The sequence below is a fragment of the Aquarana catesbeiana genome, linkage group LG03 (genome assembly GCF_042186555.1).
Source record: "Aquarana catesbeiana isolate 2022-GZ linkage group LG03, ASM4218655v1, whole genome shotgun sequence".
Lineage (NCBI taxonomy): Eukaryota > Metazoa > Chordata > Amphibia > Anura > Ranidae > Aquarana > Aquarana catesbeiana.
Genome location: NC_133326.1, coordinates 68107324 through 68127829, shown reverse-complemented (window position 1 = coordinate 68127829; position 20506 = coordinate 68107324). Strand labels below are relative to the sequence as shown.

Genomic DNA, 20506 nt, shown 5'->3' with positions numbered 1-20506 from the left:
CATTAACACCAAATTCTTTTTTAAACTTTATTACAAAGAGAACAGTTTACTGGAAACCCTGCCAGACCCTGATCCACCTTCTCCAATAGGTTTCATACTGGAAGAGATATCTGTGGAATAAAGCTCATTTAAGGAGAAAAAAAATTGCTGATCGGGCTCCTGTGATTCTTGGTGATGCCAAACATACTAAAAAATAGATTTTGGGTTTACATATACTTTAAACATTTACATAAGTGAACAAATTCAAACAATCTAACATATACACAATCAAATATATATATATATATACAGTGCCAATATAATAATTCAATAAACAGAAAAAATGGTGTTCATACAAAAAGACGTAGAGAATGCCCCAAACATTTCTTCATTTTTAATTTTTGGGGCAGTCTAAGGCTTTTTGTATGCACACCATTTTTGTTGCTTATTGAATTATTATATTGGCGGTGTATATATATTTGATTATGTATATGTTGGATTGATTGAATTTTCAGCGCAAGGGCAGGTCATTTATATATTTTATTATTAGAAGGGATATTTTCTTGTTGTGTTTGCTGCTTTTTTTATTTCTTGCACTATTTTGCGTGGTTTATATTTGTTTTTAAATTTACATAAGTGAGCTATTATATGAATAGTAAGAAAAGAAAACATAAAAAAAAAACAACAGTAGAATGAAAAAGAACAAAATGAATGGCAATCTGACAAGGATGAGATTGTTTAAATAACATTACAGAAGTGGATGCTGTGAAGTGAACTCTGGACAAGTTTATTCAGTACAGTTGACTATGTTACATAATGTCTCACCGACGCATTGTCCTGTGGGTGTGAACTTGTAGCCAGGTTTGCAGTCACAGCGGTAGCTCCCTGCTGTATTAACACAGTCTGCATTCCTCGGACACACTGGGCCATTCTGGCATTCATCAATATCTGCAAGCAAAAAAAAAAAAAATCTGATCTTACTTCTCTCCAAAAACAGTAAAATGGGGTGCAGAAACACATTAGAATGAGTTGAAATGGCTGACATCCTGCATAATGATTTTTATCCTACCCAAATATTTGCTGTGTAGATCCACAAGTAATAATCTGCAGTATTGCAACATTCTGCTTGAAACAGATAACGATTCATTATTCATCCAGGTACATGGCCAAGATCACAGAACCTGACCTATTGCCTCTGTTCTGCAGGGAAGTCCTAATATGTACTGCACTGTGTTACATCAAACATTCCTGTAGAGGCAAGTGGAATAAGTATCCTGTTTATCGTCCTTTGGAGTCCTGTTTGCTTTCACAGTTAGGGCATTTTCCCCTCTTTCCACAGTGACTGCTGCTCTGTCTGTACAGAAACTTTATGAATGGCACCATTACCCCCTGTAAGTCTCGGCCGTGTTTACAGATTGGCAAATATGCAACCAGTTTATTTACAGCATGGGATCTTAGAGTTTTAAGTTTCAGATTTTCACAGCTAAGCAGTTGTTGGTGTGATAGTGATAGGTGAGGTTTTGGAAGTCTTTGGGGAAAACACACTGTGCTTCTTTTTACTGTAAGCTGTATGTTCCAGCACCGCTCCTTGTTGGGTGACCGCTCTGTTCTGCGTGATGGCACACAGACAGTGGTATATGTGGCATTAAAATTACCACTGAGGCACTAAGAAGCCTTCTTCTGCTAAATGAAAGATACACCCAGTACAATAAATCATCATAAATTAAAAATTCATATGATGGGTAAAACTGCACTTTTTCTATAAAGGGAGCACAGGGGTTGTTTTACTAAAACTGGAGAGTGCAAAATCTGGTGTAGCTGTGCATGGTAGCCAATCAGCTTCTAACTTCAGCTTGTTCAGTTAAAGTGTAAGTACACAAAAATCTGTAAGGTGAACTTACACAGGACCCCCTTCTCACCCCCCGATCCTGCTGACCTGGACCGCGGCAATCTCCCGTTCTAAGCCCCGGTATATCAGGAGTCCAGGGCTTAGAAATCCCCTCGGTATCCACACATCTTCTCCATAGCTGACAGGATAGGCTATGCGGTTGCTGATTGATCAGCGCCACCCATGTGATGGCGCTGACCAATTAGAATGCTCCAAAACGTCCCTCCTGACAGGGTACATTTTCGACATTCAGCTCAGGGGATTTCTAACCCCCGGACTCATGGTTTGGATATACCGGGGCTTAGAACAGGAGATTGCCTGTTGTATGAGCATTTGTTTCAACTTTTTTTAGGTGTATTTGCAGTAGCAAAATTTTATACTATATTAGCCATTGATCAATGCAGAAAGATTGGGGTATGAGCGATACCCTTTATTAGCCAAGTTCTATACTTGGAATACGCCCATACGCTACATAAGTGTTTACATGAGTACTGGCATATGCCCAAGTAGAGCTGCGCACAGCCATTAATGTCTATGTATGGAATTTATATTAAAGATGCAAGCTTTTGAAACATGTTAGATTTCTGTGTTATAAGGCCTGACAAAGAACATGAAGGCTGTAGGCAGGGCAGAATGGGACTTCTATTAGGGGAAACCGCGCTAGGGAACCTAAATGGGAAAACAAAATTGTAGCTGCACCAATAAAAGACCAGTATCCGTGCAAAATACTCTAATAATACAAAAAGGTGCGCTTACAATTTGTATACGCAAGTGATATCAATAAATAAAAAATGTGTATGAATAAATTAAATTTGTGTGAAACAAAATTCAAAAGGAAAATAGCAACATAAATATATATGCACTATTGTGCCTAAAACACATGTGAAAAAAACTCAAATAAAAAATAGTCACAACGGTTTTACATCAATCAAAACACGATGTGACAATAGTGGAAATACTAGAATAATATAAAAGTAGTGAACATAGTCCATATATAGCAGCAGAAAAAAGTTCATGAGGATAGGAAAACACATCCACTTTCCATCAGGACGTACTCCGTGCGGTTGAAGAAAGAAGAGAAAGACAAGTAGATGTGACTTTCCATTAAAGTGAATCCAAAAGGGTGATAAAGGTGGACCCTTACCCTCAATGGTGGACCCCCCTATTGGCGAGGTCTTGCGAGCAAGCAGATTAAGCCCTCTGCAGGGACCGTGTGGTGGTGGCGTCTGCAGCAGCTGACACTTCCAGCGTCTCCTATCTGGTCTGATCCAAATCTTGCGCCTGGAGGGGGGAAGCACCCACTTAGCCCTTGCTGTATTTCCTAGAAAGCTTCATCACTCACTAGTATGTAGATTTCAGACAGAGAAGCCCCAGCAATGGATCCTCTCACACATCAGGCCGCTGTGTCTCTCTCTCCAAACACACAACTCCTCTGACATCTTCCTAGATACATACTAGTAAGTGATGAAGCTTTCTAGGAAATACAGCAAGGGCTAAGTGGGTGCTCCCCCCCCCCCTCCAGGCACAAGAATGGGACATCTACATGCATTGTCACCATTGTATGGAATTATACCAAAACTGTGACAATATTTTTCTCTGTGTTACCCTATAAAATACTTAGGAACACAACCCCAGGTGCCAGTTTGGCCACAAGCTTCTTCTGTGAGCGCAACACTAACTTTCACCAGTGGATTCCAAACTGCTTTGTAAGAGGGGGGCTTAAAATATCGCCCTGTTTAATATTATGTCCACTGCCAAGCAACCTCCCTGGAGATGAAAGAAGTAATATTTACAATGTTTAAGGTTTGTGTAATAGCCGTGTCTACAAAATTAAGTGGCATACCAGAGTTCGGATGTGGTCCCTGTCAACCATTTGAGAAAAGGCATTGTGCTGCTGTGCATAAGAAAAATATCTTCTTACCTTCACAGATAAGTAACTTGTCATTGTAGAAAAATCCCATTGGACATTCACATCGGAAGCTTCCCACCATGTTTATACAAACTCCATTCTCACAAACACCAGGAATTTCTCTGCATTCATCAATATCTACGGGACAAAATTGGACATATTAGCTCAAGCACTCTACACAAGTAATTTACTCTTCATGCTATTCAATGGTCAACTTACCAACTGGCAGTCCAGTGTAGATATCGATGACAAAACCAGGACGAGCACTTCCACAAAGTCCAGAAAATTCATCTGCAAAGGAAAATGATTAAACTAGAGCTGCCTTTCACTGCTTTCACAATATAGAATATATTTGGAGAAATCATTTTAAAAAATCAATGAAACAAAAAAATGCAATAATCATCAAAATTCCTATTCCACTGTTGCAGACTTATTCTTATTATATTAGGGACCAGTGGCCACAATATTAGAAGCTCTATAATTGAATCACTGGTTGTATATATTTATATATATATATATATATATATATATATATATATATATATATATAAAATTATACACACGCATGTGTGTTTGAGTTTTGGGGTGCACACCCTAATGCAATAGGCTGTGCACGCCTATGGAAGTTCATATAAATGAGAAAGCTGGCCGCAGGTTAGCCTGAATTTGTAGGAGGAGTTGGGCTGTACTTAAACCCGCCCTCCTCTTCCTTTCTCCTGTCGGCCTTCCCTCTCGTATGACGCTTCTGGACGATTATGCGTCATTTCCGGGCGACCATCTGATGTAATTTCCAGCCACGAGGAAGGCGCTCGGCTGCTTTCTGCTTGTAGGGACAGGTATCGTTCGGGGAAGGGGGTATGGCGAGTTGACTCGTACCGGCGCAAGTTCCCGTGTGCTCACACACTGGCATTAGCCAGTTGGTTAGACATCCAGATCATTTCCGGTTACATTTGGTTGTGTGCAAGACGCAGCAGTTAGGGGGCCGGTACGGACGTCAGGTTTTTCAAGACTAGCAGTGCTTGGTGCTCCGTTGGAGTTTTGGACCAGCTTATGGCGCTGGTCATAGACAAACCTAGGGATAGTCCCTTGTTACCCTTTCCTCATGCTTCCCTCATGGCGACATTATTAACCAACCTGGGGTTAACCCTGCAGTTTTTTCTGGTCACTGTTTGAGAATAGGGGCAGCTTCCGCAGCTTCTTGCCAGGAGATCCCAGCTCACGTTATTAAGAAGATGGGTAGATGGAACTCAGCATGTTTCTCCAGATATGTCCCAGGTCCACATGTTGAGATGTCTCAGGCTTTCAGGCATTTAGCTGACTGATGTTATGTTTACTTCAAATAAATCCGTTTGCTGATTTATCCTACTGTCTTTATTTTTGCCCCCTTTAGGCGTACTGACCACGTGACTTTTGGCACACCCCAGGTCACTTCTTATGTTTTCCTTTATCATGTTTCTTTCTGGATCTTTCATAAAGACTCCAAGTACAAATGATAAGGCTGGCCACAGGTTAGCCTGAATTTGTAGGAGGAGTCGGGCTGTACTTAAACCCGCCCTCCTCCTCCTTTTTCCTGTCCGTCTTCCCTCTCGTATCCCACCCACCGAGTCTGTTTTATTCTTATCTTTTCCTTTTCATTTCATATTTGAGTATGCCTCCTTTAGGCGTACTGACCACGTGACTTTTGGCACACTCCAGGTCACTTCTTATGTTTTCCTTTATCACGTTTCTTTCTCGATCTTTCATAAAGACTCAAATGTATTATTAGAAGACATCACAAGTTGCATTATACTCACCAGTGCTCGGCAATGGACATTCTTCACAAGGTCGATTCCAAGCTCGCCCAATATTGTAGGAACAGCAGCACATTTTTTTCGTCATGTTGTAAAGCAATTCTCCATCACAAGTCTGATTGTCAGCATAATAATTTCTGAAGCACAAGCTTCTTCTCATGTCTAACAATAAAAAACATGAAAAAATAATAGCTTCATGTACTTTATCATGCAGCTGTTTATTATTAAAAAATATGTTGCAGGGGCTAAAAGAAAGCATGACAACCAGCACGAGGGTATAATATTTTCTCACGTGAAATAGCAAAAAACTGAACTGCACTGACAAGGGCAATCCTTTCTAATACAAGAAGCACTATGTAAATCCCTCCTTTTGTACATTTTATTGCTGTGAAGGTGTGAGTACTTAATGCTGGTTGAGAAATGTAATCCCAATAAAGCCTGTCTCTATTTATATTCCTAGTTTTACATATTCTTGGATGTACTTTCATAACTGTTTATAGATCTGGCAAACCACAATCTGTTATTTCAACAAATCTGTGGATACTAATGTAAATGAAATCATCTGCTGCGTAAATACTGGGTCAAGAGACTAGTGTGGATAAGAGAGAAGCTGTAGGGAATGGGCTGTATGCTACTCCTTACTTATAAAGTGCACTTTTAATCACACTGCTGAATACATCACTTATTCTTCACTTACAGGACAAACAACTCCTTCATTTTTTATTATCAAATTTCAAATATAACACTCCTACTATTCCCAATATTACCACTGCTAATGATAATATCATACAAGCTTCCTTTCTGGTTGATTCATATACATATTCTAAAATAGTGAATAAATTAGTAAAACGCATTGTTGGGGTATGATATACTGTATTCTATTGTCTTTATAGTTCTTTATATGGTGGAGAAATTATTCTCTTGTACATCACTGGTTACCTTCACGCTTATCCCATTACTGATTACAGAGAGAAAGGAAATTTCAAAGATAATAAGCCATTAAAAATGTGAAGGACTCTATTTGAAAATATTGTTTGTGTCTCTTTGTTTTATGGTCGTTGATAGTCAGTGAAATGCATGCTGTGTAGGTGTGTGGAGTGGACACACCCAAATTCTAAGATTTTTTCAAATGTATATGAGTTTTACAGGTTTAGGAAATCTGATAAACATATTTATATATAAAATAATATTTTTTGAAATTTACCTTTGGGGTCAATTCGAAAAATAAAAACCAATAATCAAAAATGCAAGGCTCCCGTGTATAATGGAGGATTTAACTAGTCTGTCCTGATAAACTCCTGTATTTGTATTTAAGAAAGCCAAATATATAGCTGACAGCTAGTGGACTAGATTGTGTCTTGCTGCCTTATTCATTTTCAATCCAGTCTACCATTTTCCCACTGGCTGCCTGTGTAAAGCAATTCAACTTAGCTACACATATTGGGATGAACCAATGCACCTTGGTTTCCTTTGCCATTATGGCTGGAATTACATTGCATGCAAAGTGACAATGAGGTTGATTTACTAAAGCTTGAGGATGCAAAATCTGGTGCCGCATTGCATAGAAACCAGCTTCCAGGTTTTTTTTTGTCAAAGCTTAATTGAACAAGATGATGTTAGAAGCTGATTGGCTACTATGCACAGCTGCACCAGATTTTGCACTCCTCATTTTCAGTAAATCAACCCCAATGTATGCAAATGCATGCTTTTTTAACATGCGTTAGCACATCTGTGCTACACTGCTGGAAAAAACTTAGAACATAGCTTTAAATGTCATAATGTCAGTTTGGTATCTGTCACCATGGAGTGGCACAGGCCAAAAAACTTGCATAAGGAGGCTGATTCCATGAGTCTCTTTCCACTTGATGTGGCATTTATTGGGATGTGACAGGGGAATGCGCAGAAATACTACGTGGGGTCTTTGTCAGGTCTATGGGACTTGGCAGAGACCCTGCAGGGTTTGTGTGTATGCGTATTATCCCATGAACTGCCTCCTGGGATGCATGATGAACACATCCCAAGAGGTAGTTTCTGGGATCTGGCACATGGAAAGAGCAGCAGCATGTATGTGCATGCACTCGGTCTGAATATGTCATCCTTGCCTAAGTGAGGTTTAAGGATATGAATTTAAGAAGAAAAAAATGTATTTACTCTGTATTTTTGTGTTGGTTTTTTTTTTTACATTTTTTTTTTGCAATTGTTTAAGAGGGCGTGAGGAGAACACAGGAGAAAGGACTGCAAGAAATGGGTCTTCAACAGACCTGCAAATGCTTACAAGCCTTAAAATAATCTCTCTTTTTGTCAATTAGTCAGCAGCACTTTCAATCTCAGATAAGGCACCATGTCAGGATGGCTGTTTTGACCTCACACCTTTATATTGAGGGGGCTGGCTTATTCAAAAGACCCTTCTAAGCTAGCTTTCCCAAGGTCAAGACCAGGGAACAGTTACAAATAATTTGATGTGGTAAAATCCCACATACTGTAAATTTGCTGGGACCCAGAATTTCAAACACATAGGATTCGTCAAAACCCATGCTTGCAGCAAGTCTGAACCGCATCCCTACTTGTCAGCTTCCATGAAGATGTGTCTTATAACAGGAATATATTTTCTGTTTTAATTGTTTCTATTGAGTATTTTAAGAGCAAGGAGTAAAGAGCAACCAGTATAAAGCAGAGCAGCCAACAATCCTCTGTACCTTCAAAAACCTGCTTAGTATAAAGATACATGCAATAGGAAATGGGACCTAGAAGAGCCATGGTAGGGAATCCCTATAATCCCCCACTAAGAGGGAGATCACATTAATGAAAAAAAAGCTACTTAACTTATCCCAATAATGCCTTAAGGAATGAATAAAGGTCATCACAGACAGGGCTTATCTGGTCCACTTATGGTACATAGAGGAATTATGAAATTTAACACGTCATAAGTATGTGTCCTCTCCGAAAAGATCTTTAGATTGAGAAGACAGCTTATATTAAACAATTCAGATGATCTCTCCATTGTCATACTACTTATAGTCATTTATGGGGGATACTACTCCCCAGTACTGACAGTTTGTTGAACATTGGTAAGATAGGATGAAAAGAAGAGGGTGGGGGGGTTGCAGACTGGTTACAGGGCCGCCAGTGGGTATAAGAGAGAAAGGAGCGAGAAAAAGAGAAGGTGAGTCCGTCCGGGGATCTACCATCAAGTTTTCCTGGAGTTCAACTCCATATGGTTGGTACCTGCAAGTAGGAAAGCCAAGGGGACCATATTTCATCAAAAAGGGCTTTTTGTCTCACAGGATGCTCACTATTGTTTCATTTATCATAATCCATGTGAGTTTACGTTTCATTAAAGCTATGTCTAGAGCTGGGCTTTTCCAAGAATTCCAAGAATATATTTTCTATGCATTTAGCTTTCTTATTGTATATACAGGAAAAAATATAATCTGTTAAATAATGCCACTTACCCATACAGTTGTTTCCTCCATTTATCGGCATATAATCGGGTGGACATATACAGGTATAATTGCCAACAGTGTTATAACATGTTCCAGGGCCACAAATTCCAGGCTGGTCACATTCATTGACATCTTAAGTAAAAATAATACAGAGATAAGTAAGAGATCTCACACTGTTTGTTCTTCTCTGCAAGCCTTTCAAAAGTTTACAGCAAATATGAAAATTTTCTGCAAAGAAGGCTTCTATGTGTGGGTTGCTGATAATGTTATAAGAAATTTATGAGAAGCAAAAACAAGATTGTATTTCAATGTGACTAAGCAGTATGTCTTAGATACATGAATTTATCTAGAAAGAAAAATACAGGGACTTTTTGTGTTAAATAATCTTAAGAAAGATTTCCCAATTATGTGGCAATGTGCAGATGTGCCATGGCCTGTCTGCAGGTGTTGCACCCAAAAGCTGTTGATCTTTCCTTTACTCATTTTAAATGGATTAAGCCATACGTATTCCATTCCATGACTAAATGTCGCAATTTAAGCCAGAGAATGGAAAAGCTGACTATAATAATCAGTGCTGACATTTTTCCATCTGTTGGTCACTACAATGCACTGCAGCAAGGCCACATCGCAATGACACCTGAACCTTATTAACTACCTATATAGGGAACTCTGAACTTCCACCCAGTGTCTAATCAGCAGGTTTTGTGTTTCTGTTTTAGCCTAACTACTGCCTTTGCTTCTGAATTCTGACCTCAGCCTTTACTTGTACAAACGCTTGTGCCTCTCAATTTGGTACCATGCCTGACTGCCTTCTGTCTTTGCTCTGCCTATCTGTCCGAAGCCTTGTGGTGCACTAATGCTACACAGTTTGTTGTTGGCTGTTAACAGATAGCTTTGTGACACTTCTACAGTAATATTTGTGGCAAATCTGAAGTTTCTGCCTGTAATTTCTATGTTCCAAGTGAAATTTAGCAAAAAATAGGAGAGTGTAAACCTAGGCTGGACCACTGCCCCAGTTAAATGCATAATTTATGGACAAAATAATGGATCCACATACCATCGCAAACACGAGTTTCTTCATTGAGGAAAAATCCTGGTGGACAACGGCACTGGAAACTTCCAAATGTGTTTATGCACTTTCCACCTTGACAGAGACCTGGCAACTCAAGACATTCATCGATATCTAGAAGACATTACATTATACTTTGTTATTTAATTCTTTATTTAATTCCTGGCTGCTATTTGGGATTTTTAAGTTATTTTTTCCAGTCACAGAGTTCATGTTTTCATTATTACTATGTATAGATTATTATCATCAATAGGTTCTCATTAAAGTGTTGCTCACAGAGCATCACAGAGTTCCAATGGCCCCATATTTGGTGCCGTAAAAGTAGCCAGGTATAAAACCATCTGGCCAGTAGTGATAAATGTTTGTGTTGGCTGACTAATGTTCAGCTGTCCATATTAGTAGTACAGCAATCTGAAACAGCTACAAATCCATCACTGCCTAGCCAAAACATGTCAATAGCAAAAGGCAAGAGAAGAAGCTAAACTGAAAATCCTTGTTATAAAGTCACCAAGCTATTGACTTAATATAATTTGATTACAAATTATAGTGGCTCTATAATTTCCCAAAAGAATCCAAAGAATGGTCCTTCTAGAAGACTGTGAATACTGACCTCGCTAAAGGACAGTTAGTCCAAAATCACCATGTTTAAAAAATGCAGCCTATGGGAACGTCTTAATTATTTGACACTTCCCAAAGTGTTGGAAGTCTGTTCCTGCTGCGCACAGTGTGGTTCCTCCTGCCAGCTCTTATATCACTGCAGGGTGCAGTAATGACATAGAGGTTGGCAGGAGGTACTAATGAGCAAAGAACCAGACATCCACCAAGATAGGGTGAATCTGAGGCAGAGTTGTTTTAATGATACAATTTAAATATTACTATATTTATGAGTGATAGGAAAAATGATCTGCTATTTCCATCTAAGATCCCACTTCAGGCAAAAACTAAACTTTAAATATACCTCCCTCCCAACCCTATCTAACTCATTCTCCTAGTCATTTGCACCAAAGTCCTTCACTGCTGTTGATTCCAGTGCAGGGGCCACTTTTCCAGTACTGCATGGGGCCCTAAGATCTCTGGTCCCCTGCCTCCTTCTTGTGAAGAAGTTGTCCTCTTCTTTCTCCTGAGAAGAACCCACAGGCAGTCATCTAATAGGAAGTGTCCACCTCTCACAGGCAGTGACATGGGCACTCACAGAAGGACCCCTTCAGCAAGTAAACACAAAAGCAGTAGACTCGGGCCAGCTGTGTCACGTGATTGTGGCTTCCGGTAAGTTAATAAAGGGCATTTATATAGTGTTTTTTTCCTTTACATGGGCATTAATATTATTGATATATTTTACTAATAGATCCCCTTAAAGCAATATGTTTACCTTCTAAAATTACTGTAATAGGATTTGGTCTGAATCCTTCTCCTCCTGGACACAGAACTTTATATTCAGCTGTAAAACAAAATGCGTGTTAATTTCTTGCACAATTAGCTACTCCTAATGCAATTCATTTTCAGATGGTTGTGGCTTGTGAGCCAGAGCATTATTCTTGCAAAACCATACAGTGCGATAAGCATCTGATGGTAATCCGGTTTTGTGCAGAACTGATAAACAGATAAGCCTGGTTTGGAATGCTCACAACTTTATCATACAAGAAAAAGAGATTTAAGTGCTATGTTGACACTACTGTGGATTCAGAAGAGCACCCAACCCAGTGTGTTATTTTGGCAGCTGGACTGCTCTTCCAGAGGAATGGTCTGTTGGCGGAAGAAAATGAAAAAAATCATAGGCATCTCTGACCCAATTATTACATAGAGTGTTTAGGTTATCACAATCGGGTTGGTTTACTAAAACTGGAAAGTGCAAAATCTGGTGCAGTTGTGCATGGTAGCCAATCAGCTTCCAGGTTATATTGTCAAAGCTTAATTGAATAAACTGAAGTTAAAAGCTGATTGGCTGCCATGCACCAGATTGTGCACTCTCCAGTTTTAGTAAATCAACCCCACCAAGGCACCTTCTCCACCAACAATGACATGTAAACTGAGCAATTTACCTTTATACATGCTTTTAGACCAAACATTTGAGAAATGCTTAGTCTAGCTGGTTGGGTTATTTCCCTTTACGCTGCTTTGCTGAATAAAGGCTAATGTATTTTAATCAAATAAGCAGGGGGTGGTTTTTATGCAGTCGTTCATGAGAACTCAGCCAAAAGATGGCCAGACAGAATAATGTTTATAATATATACTAATAAATTAGTATTATATTTAGTATTTTTGTATTTTGATTGTATTTTATATTATTATTTGTATGACTGCTTTGACTCTTCCCCCACTGTAATGGCTGGTTAGTATCCACCCAGACTGCCTATATCTGTCAGAATTCCAACATTGCAGAGGGCCAAATCTTTCATAACTTTGCTGCCTGTAGCAGAGAGGCAAAAGTCTATAGAGGACTGATCTGCACTTATCTGACCAAACCATGCTTTGTTAGTAAAATGTATCTACTTATAAAAAATAAAATAAAGTTTATCCGATAAAGCAAAGAACATAGTATGCATTAGGGTTGTCCCGATACCGATACAATATCGGTATCGGCACCGATACCGAGCATTTGCCCAAGTACTTGTACTCGGGCAAATGCTCCCGATGCTTCCCCGATACCCAGAAGACAGCTGTGATCGGCGCGTGGGGGAGTTACAAGATTCTCCCCCAGCGGCTTTCACCAGCTTTAGTGACACAGCGGTGATCTCACAGCTGACTGTCACTGCATCCTCCTCCGTGCCCCCTCCGTTCCTCTGTGCCTCTCTGCTGTCCCCTCCGTTCCTCTGTGCCTCTCTGCTGTCCCCTGCATTCCTCTCGCCTTATCTGTCCCCTCCTTCTCCCCCTCCGTTCCTCTCTCCTTATCTGTCCCCTCCGTTCTCCCGCTCAGTTCCTCCGTCCCCCTCCTCCTTCCTTTGTGAATGGATAGAGTCAGCTGACTCTGTCTATTCACATAACTGAAACATTGTAATCTCCGGTGATTACAATGTGTCAGTTTATGAATGGAGAGGAGCCGCTGTCTTCTCTCCATTCATTCTCAGTGCAGCTGACGCTGCAGAGAAAGGGACTGGGAAATCTCTATCCTCTGTCTCTTTCTCTGTCTCAAGGGGGAGATATCAGAGGTCTGTTAAGACCCCTGATATCTCACCAAAGCCTCCCAAAAGGGCTGATTAAAAAAAAAAAAAAAAAAAAAAAAACAATAAAGAATAAAAAAATATTATTGTAAAAAATAAAAATTGTAAAAAAAAAAACAAAAAAAACACACACACACACACACACACACAACGTTCACCCCCTCCCCCCCCCCAAAAAAATAGCAAAAAAAAAAAAAACTGTCACGTGACATTAAAAAAAAAGTATCGGTAATCGGTATCGGCGAGTACTTGAAAAAAAGTATCGGTACTTGTACTCGGTCCTAAAAAAGTGGTATCGGGACAACCCTAGTATGCATGTATGTGACTTAAAATATTTCAGATAACATTAAAGTATATGTGAACCCTTACCTTGTAAAACAACCTATTCAGTTTAAAATAGAAATGAAAGGCAAAACATTTGTGTCTTTTTGTAAGTGATCACATAATCTCTGTTCTCAATTACATAAGGGGCTTAGAGAGCTAGGAGTGAAGAAACAGCAGCACATTGATCTTCCTAGTGAATGGCTGTGCAGGGGGCATATCAGCAGAAGTCTTGGCAGTTGGTAGGCTGTGATAGGTAGGCTGTGCTCCCAGCACAGCCAGAAAATTAACCACACAGGGAAAGATGTGCTCTTATGCTGTCAGGGCTGGGCTCAGCCCTTCCTTCTCTGAGCTGGCTGCTCAGTTGTCGGCTAATTGCCAGCTCCTATCTCTCCACAGTGACTCACCTGTTGATGATATCCTGCTCGTCAGTCCTGCCTACTTAAGCCGTCCAGTCCAGATGATCTCTGCCTTCGCCTTGGTCACATCCTCCTGTGTTCCTGTTAAAGACTTGCTTGGCTGACATTCCTTCTGGTTCCAGATCCTGCTTGCTGTTCTACTATGCTGTTCTCTGGCTCCCTGAAGTTTTGGCTTGTCTGACTATCCGTTCCAGTTCCTGAACTCTGACTATGTTTTGACTACGTTTACTCTGTTTACCTTTTTTTATTATTATTAAACAAGTGTGATTTAACTATACTTCCATCTCAGTCTGATTCATGGTTTCTGATATGTGCCTACCCTGGTCAGTTTGAAATAGGAAAGCAGGAAGACTGGGGGGATCACCAGGTATTTTACACAAAGGGATATACAAAGAGAACAGGATGATTTTTAACGCAAGTACATGGTAAAACAGGCACATATCAGGAATAAAAAATATTGGAGTAACATATTTTTTTATGTTTTACTACAATTAATAGTCATTTACTGCAGTAAAAAGGTAGCAATACATTTTTCAAAAAATTAAATGCCTTACTCGAATTCACTGGAGGGCAGTGTTCACAGGGGTTTCCCCAGGCCTTCCCAGGTGCGCAACAGCATGAAGCCTTGGATACACCAACACCAATCTCAACACTGCAGGACAGGTCTCCATTATCTCCTCGTGGCTTTGCCACTAGGTAGCAGTTGCCAGACCGAGTGTCTTTAAAAGAAAAATGATACAATATTATTTTAGCTTTTATTTTACAGATAAACTTCAAACATGTATCTACTAGCATAAATGACAAATGTAATGCTTTTGTACTGCATGTTTTAAGCATATAAACAAATATATTAATAATACTTTCGTTTTCTGACCTAGTAATTCTCAATTCTGGGATTTCTACTTCAAAACCAAGTAAAAGGAGCATACTTCCTATAGCAGCCACTTGACCCATACCTAGTCATAAAGCAGACCTTATCACCTAGTCCTCCCTCTACATGACCCCTAACATTTACCATAACCCCTTGTATGCCTAACATAATACATAAAGCTTAACCTAAAGCGGAGTTCCAGCAGTTTTTGAGTTTCTTAAAAGTCAGCAGCTACAAAAGTGTAGCTGCTGACTTTAAATAAACACACACTCACCTGTCCCACGGTCCACCGATGAGGCAGCCCGAAGCCTCAGTTCTCTCCCCCGTCTCTCCCCGGCGCCGGCATTGCATGTGTGGGCACCCGGCTGTGATAGCTTGTGGCTTTACAGCTGGGTGCGCACTGCACATGCACGAGTCGTGCTGCACCTCCTCAATGGACGGGCAATATTCTGGGACTTTTGATGTGTCCCAGAAGATTGCAGGGGGGGAGGGGGAGATGAGAACTTCCACTCGAGCCACCTATGCCCAAGCGGAAGTTGGAGCAGGTACCTGTCAAAACTAGGTACCCACTCCCCCCCCTAAAAAAATGACAATTGCGGCAGGTAAGGGAGTGAGGAGTGCTTAAAGCAGAACTTCCACTTTGGGTGGCTTTAAGTTGGCCATACACTAGTAGAAATTTGCTTTAAAAACATTTGTTTCTAATAATTTAGTTTCTAATCAGAGTCTTCTGTGAGACCAGGAAGAGAGAGCAGCGGTGATACAGACAGGGACAGTGCTGGATCAAGGGAGGACAGTGCTGAATCGAGGAAGGGGTATGAAGAAACAGCTAGTGGAAAGTTTTTTACCCTAAAGTGGTCACTTGAATGCAGACAGTGAATTAAAGTAAAAAACCTTTTGACTTTAAAACCACTTTAAAGTCAAGGCCCCTTGCGTGTGTGCAGTTCTGCCTGTAACTCCTATGCCAACACAAATGTATTTAAACTATTTCTTAACTGCAAGAAAAATAAATCAAGTGATACTGTAGATACACAAAGGTGTTTATTAAAGGGAGTCATCTTTCTTTCCAACTAAATTCTATTATATCCATCTGTAAAATGTAAAAAAAAAAAAATAAAAATCACATGTTTTTCCTATTACTATTGTGTCAATCCTGACTTAAATGTACATGCTATGATAAAAGAATCATACCGACACATCCAACTCGAGTGGGATTTAATTGGAAGTCTGGTGGACACTCGCACTCGTAGCTACCAGGAGTATTCGAACATGTCCCACTAATACAGGTTGTAGGATCAGCACATTCATCCACATCTGTAAGACAAGAAAACATGCATTATAAAATAGCTGTTTTAGCATGCAATCAATAACCAAATCACCAAACATGCTGACAACATATTTAGTGAATAGAATTAAGTAGGCTAACTGGTGAAAATAAAATAGAACAAAATAGCAGAGTGGCGCAGCAATCAAAGTTACTTGAGGTTACCTTACCTTATACTCAAAGTATATGGAATTACATAACCATTGCTATCTAAAACTGCCAGGCAATGTCTCTGCTTTGGCCTTGTAAAGTGTGAAAACTCTGCACACATGGTGGTTACAAGCCCAGCCAATATGTCTGTAAGGAACTGTAATCAAACTAGGATTGACATCTGAACATATTAAAGAGAACCTTGCAATATATGCAACTCCCTCTTTGTTGGCCTACACCTACACAGACTATCCCCCTTTAGTCTATCATGAATGCTGCTGCCAGTCCTATCTATCTTACTAACCATCTTGCCGCTCCTCTTTGTCAATTCTTCCACTGGCTCCCATTTGCCCCAACAAATTCAATTCAAAATACTATCAACATATAAAGCCTTCCACAATTCTGTCTCAAGCTACATCACCAACCTGGTCTCCAAATATCTCCCAAATCATTATTTCTCTCCTCCCAAGACCACCTCCTCTCTAGCTTCCTCCTCACCTCCTCCCATGCTTGCTGGCTATCTCCTACTTTGTCCACCTTGAGAAATGAAAATGTATGTCTTCAGGGAACCCTATTTAGCATGTACCGAAAAACATAACTTTTTACTTTCTCCTCTCTATCACTGGCCCTTCTCTTTTAGATTGTAAACACTCTTAAAATGGTTTGAAAGGTAAAAGGCTTTTTACCTTAATGCATTCTCTGCATTAAGGTAAAAAAACCTTTTAATGGTAGAACAGCCTCCAGTACTCCCTAAATACTAATCTGAACCCGATCTGGATCCAGTGCTGTGCATGTCTGCAGCAGCTCTTCTCCCCAGTCCCTCCTCTCAGAGGCTTGGCTGAGAGCAGTGTTAGCCATTGGGTCCTGTGGCTGTCAATAAAAACCTGTCTCTAGGGCCAAGCCAGGCTGTGTGTCTAAACAGGCACAAGCGGCCCGACTCAGGATCGCGCACGCATGAGTGTCCCCATAGGAAGTGGCGTCCTATGGAGGCACTTAACGGGGAGGAGCCAAGAGTGCCGGTAGGGGACCCCAGAAGAGGAGGATCAGGGCTGCTCTCTGCAAAACCATTGCACAAAGCAGGTAATCATGACATAAATACCAATTTATAGAATGGTTTTACATTTCTGAAATAACAAATACAGTTGGTCAACCCATAACTTGTATAACTTACCTGTACAGTTGCCTCCACTTCTATCCAGCTCGTATCCTATGTCACAATCACATCTAAAGAGACCAGGGAGATTCTTGCAGGTACCAAAGACACATATGTTGGGCAGTGCACATTCATCAATATCTGGAAATAAAATATCATCTTTATATTAATATGTTATCTATAATAGCAGAATACTGTATCTCCTAAATCCAACTAAAATACTATTAATCATTCTACTGGTAATTGATGGATGATAAATGACAGAGAGCATACTGTTCCCAAATAAATACACTCACTACAGTTTATGCAACAATAATCATGTTACACGATTTTAACAAAAATGTTAGCATGGTTATTGCAACGTTTTATAGGTTTTTTTTTTTTTAGTTATGAATAGAATAGGAAAGGACAAGAAACCCTGTCAATGTTTTATTGCAGTTTATGTCCCAGCTGGAGGATCCTTACCTAGTCTAACTAAACCTCAAAAAAGTTGGCTATACATATACATGAAATATGGCTCTCAACTACACAAATCAAGTTAAGGAGCGCATATCCACTGCAACATTGGGAATATCTACTGAAAAAACTAAACTAAACTAAACTTTAAAGCTTGATCTTCAAAACAAAATCATGCTCCTCATATTGCAAGTTTGCTTAATTTTTTGGATACCCCACCTTCACATGTTTTTCCATCAATGCTTGGTAAGAATCCCATATCGCAGTCACATCGGTATCCTCCAGGGGTGTTGAGGCATTGACCATTTCCACACAGATTCACATTCTCGGTGCACTCATCAATATCTGTTAAAGAAAGCAGACAATGTTTAAAGAAGGCATTTTTCTTTAAAAAAATCCTTTTAGGACATGATTCAAGCTCTTTGGGGATTTTTTTGGGTTTCTTTCACTGGTGTTGTAAATAAGGATGGGGCGACATTGTAACAGGGATACGTTCTGCGCTGTTAGTAGAACTGCATAATCAAACTACTAAACCAAATTTTTAATATGGCTGCTAATCTTTCTTAGTGACCTCATCTAAAGATATCAGCCACCATGAAAAATGGAGATTACAGAGGCATCATGATAACATTAAACAGTCTGTTTCAAATATAGCTTGTTTCCACCACAGACTTAAAACACATGCAACAAAAATAAATTAAGAAATATGCAATCTATGTAATACTTAATTTAATTATTTTATTTATTGCATTACCTTTACAGTTCATTTTCTTAGTGAACCTGTCACAAACTCAAGATGCTCCAACTAGAAATATATGCAACCAGAATAATTTATAGGCTTACTATAGTTGTATCTGGCATATCATTTGCTAGTCTGTGCTATTTTATGAACGCTTCAGTGTTTATACAAATACTGTCTTTCTGACAAGGCAAGAATTAGACACTCATCTGTTCAAGCCAACCCTCTGACATTTTTCTCACCCCTTAGCCAAGCAAGTATGCACATTCTCTTTACAAAAGACTCAAGCATTGGCTTAGGAGCTTGCTTTTGATTGAGACTTTAGTAATTCACTTATGACTATAAAACAGCCATTCTCAACTAGGGTTCCCCTAAAGCAGGGGTCTCAAATTGGAGGCCCTCCAGCTGTTGCAAAACTACAATTCCCATGAGGCATTGCAAGGCTGACAGTTACAAGCATGACTCCCACAGGCAGCTGGAGAGATGCCAGTTTGAGACCCCTGCTCCAAAGGTTGTTAGGGCTTCCTTGAACTTTGGCTGATTGATCTGCCATTTGATGGTGTCTGTGTAGTTCCACGGCCAACGCCACATGACAAAACCAGAAGTATGGCTCAATTATTTTTTCAGTTGTTTGTAAGAGTTGCAGTCTTACTACCACCAATGTATGGGCATTTTCCCCACTGACCCCCAACTAATTGATTTTAGTAAAGGAAAGGTTCTTCAAGGACTGAAAATTATATTAGAAGTTCCTCTGAGATAAAAAAGTGGAGAAAAGCTATTATAGAACCATGGAGGTTTATTTACTAAAGCCGAAGAGTGCAAAAGGAGAGTACTTCTGCATAGACACCAATCAGCTTCCAGGTTTTATTGCCAAAACTTAATTGAACAAGCTAAGGTTAGAAGCTGATTGGCTACCATGCACAGTTGAAGCAGATTCTAAATGCACCAGCTTTAGTAAATCTACCCTATGGTGCCTTTTTTATTTTCACTTTATTGCTGTGAGTGCAACCTAATGATTTTATCCTAAAATTTTATGAAATGATGACTGAAAATGGGTTTGCTATACTGGTCATTGTAAAACATAAAAAATGCAGACACAAACAAATTAAATCTGACCAGGAAAGCAGCTAAATACACAAATGGAATACCTATACATACGGTGACTGTTTTACCTGGCAAGGGATTTTTACTACTTTGTCTGCACTAAAGTAGCATATCTTGGTCAAGAAGACACCCCAGCCTGCTGACTGATGAAGACACAGTAGAACAGGATTCATGGTCACTACATAGGCACGGCTTCCTAGCCTGACTCCCCGTTCACACTGGTGAAAAGTAGGGGTGCGCATTTTCACTGGTCTCATGATTCGATTCGATTACGATTATCTGGTCAGCGATTCGATTCGATTCTGAAATGCATCATGATGCATCACGATTACCGACGAGCTCCCACTTCCGCTTGGGCCGCCTAGGCGGCCCTTCCACCCTGCAATCTTCTGGGACACATCACAGTTCCCAAAAGATTGCCCGGCTATGCCCGGCTATGCAGGAAAACGCAGCGAGACATGCGCACCTGGCTGTGAAGCTGCAAGCTGTCACAGCCGGATGCCCACAGTAGTATTGCCAGCGCCATGGACAGCCACTGTGCCCGTCAAATGCAGCCACTTGTGCCCGTCAAACGCAGCCACTGTGCCCATCAAACGCAACCACTGTGCCCATCAAACGCAGCCACTTGTGCGCATCAAACGCAACCACTTGTGCCCCTCAAACACAGCCACTTGTGCCTGTCAAATGCAGCCACTTTTGCCCATCAAACGCAGCCACCTGTACCTGTCAAACACAG

General features: G+C 40.2%; 1 protein-coding gene across 1 annotated transcript in view; it reads right to left on the bottom strand.

Annotated features, from left to right (window-relative positions):
- Nucleotides 1–20506, bottom strand: part of FBN1 (fibrillin 1) — a 408253-nt gene that overhangs the window by 55514 nt on the left and 332233 nt on the right. Inside the window, exons 33-43 of the mRNA XM_073623525.1 lie at nt 18147–18312; nt 17490–17612; nt 16036–16158; nt 14531–14695; nt 11448–11516; nt 10067–10192; nt 9019–9141; nt 5570–5728; nt 3996–4067; nt 3789–3914; nt 805–927 (exon numbers count right to left, since the gene is read on the bottom strand). Coding sequence (XP_073479626.1) covers nt 805–927; nt 3789–3914; nt 3996–4067; nt 5570–5728; nt 9019–9141; nt 10067–10192; nt 11448–11516; nt 14531–14695; nt 16036–16158; nt 17490–17612; nt 18147–18312 — 1375 coding nt within the window. The remainder of the gene's footprint in view (nt 1–804; nt 928–3788; nt 3915–3995; nt 4068–5569; nt 5729–9018; nt 9142–10066; nt 10193–11447; nt 11517–14530; nt 14696–16035; nt 16159–17489; nt 17613–18146; nt 18313–20506) is intronic.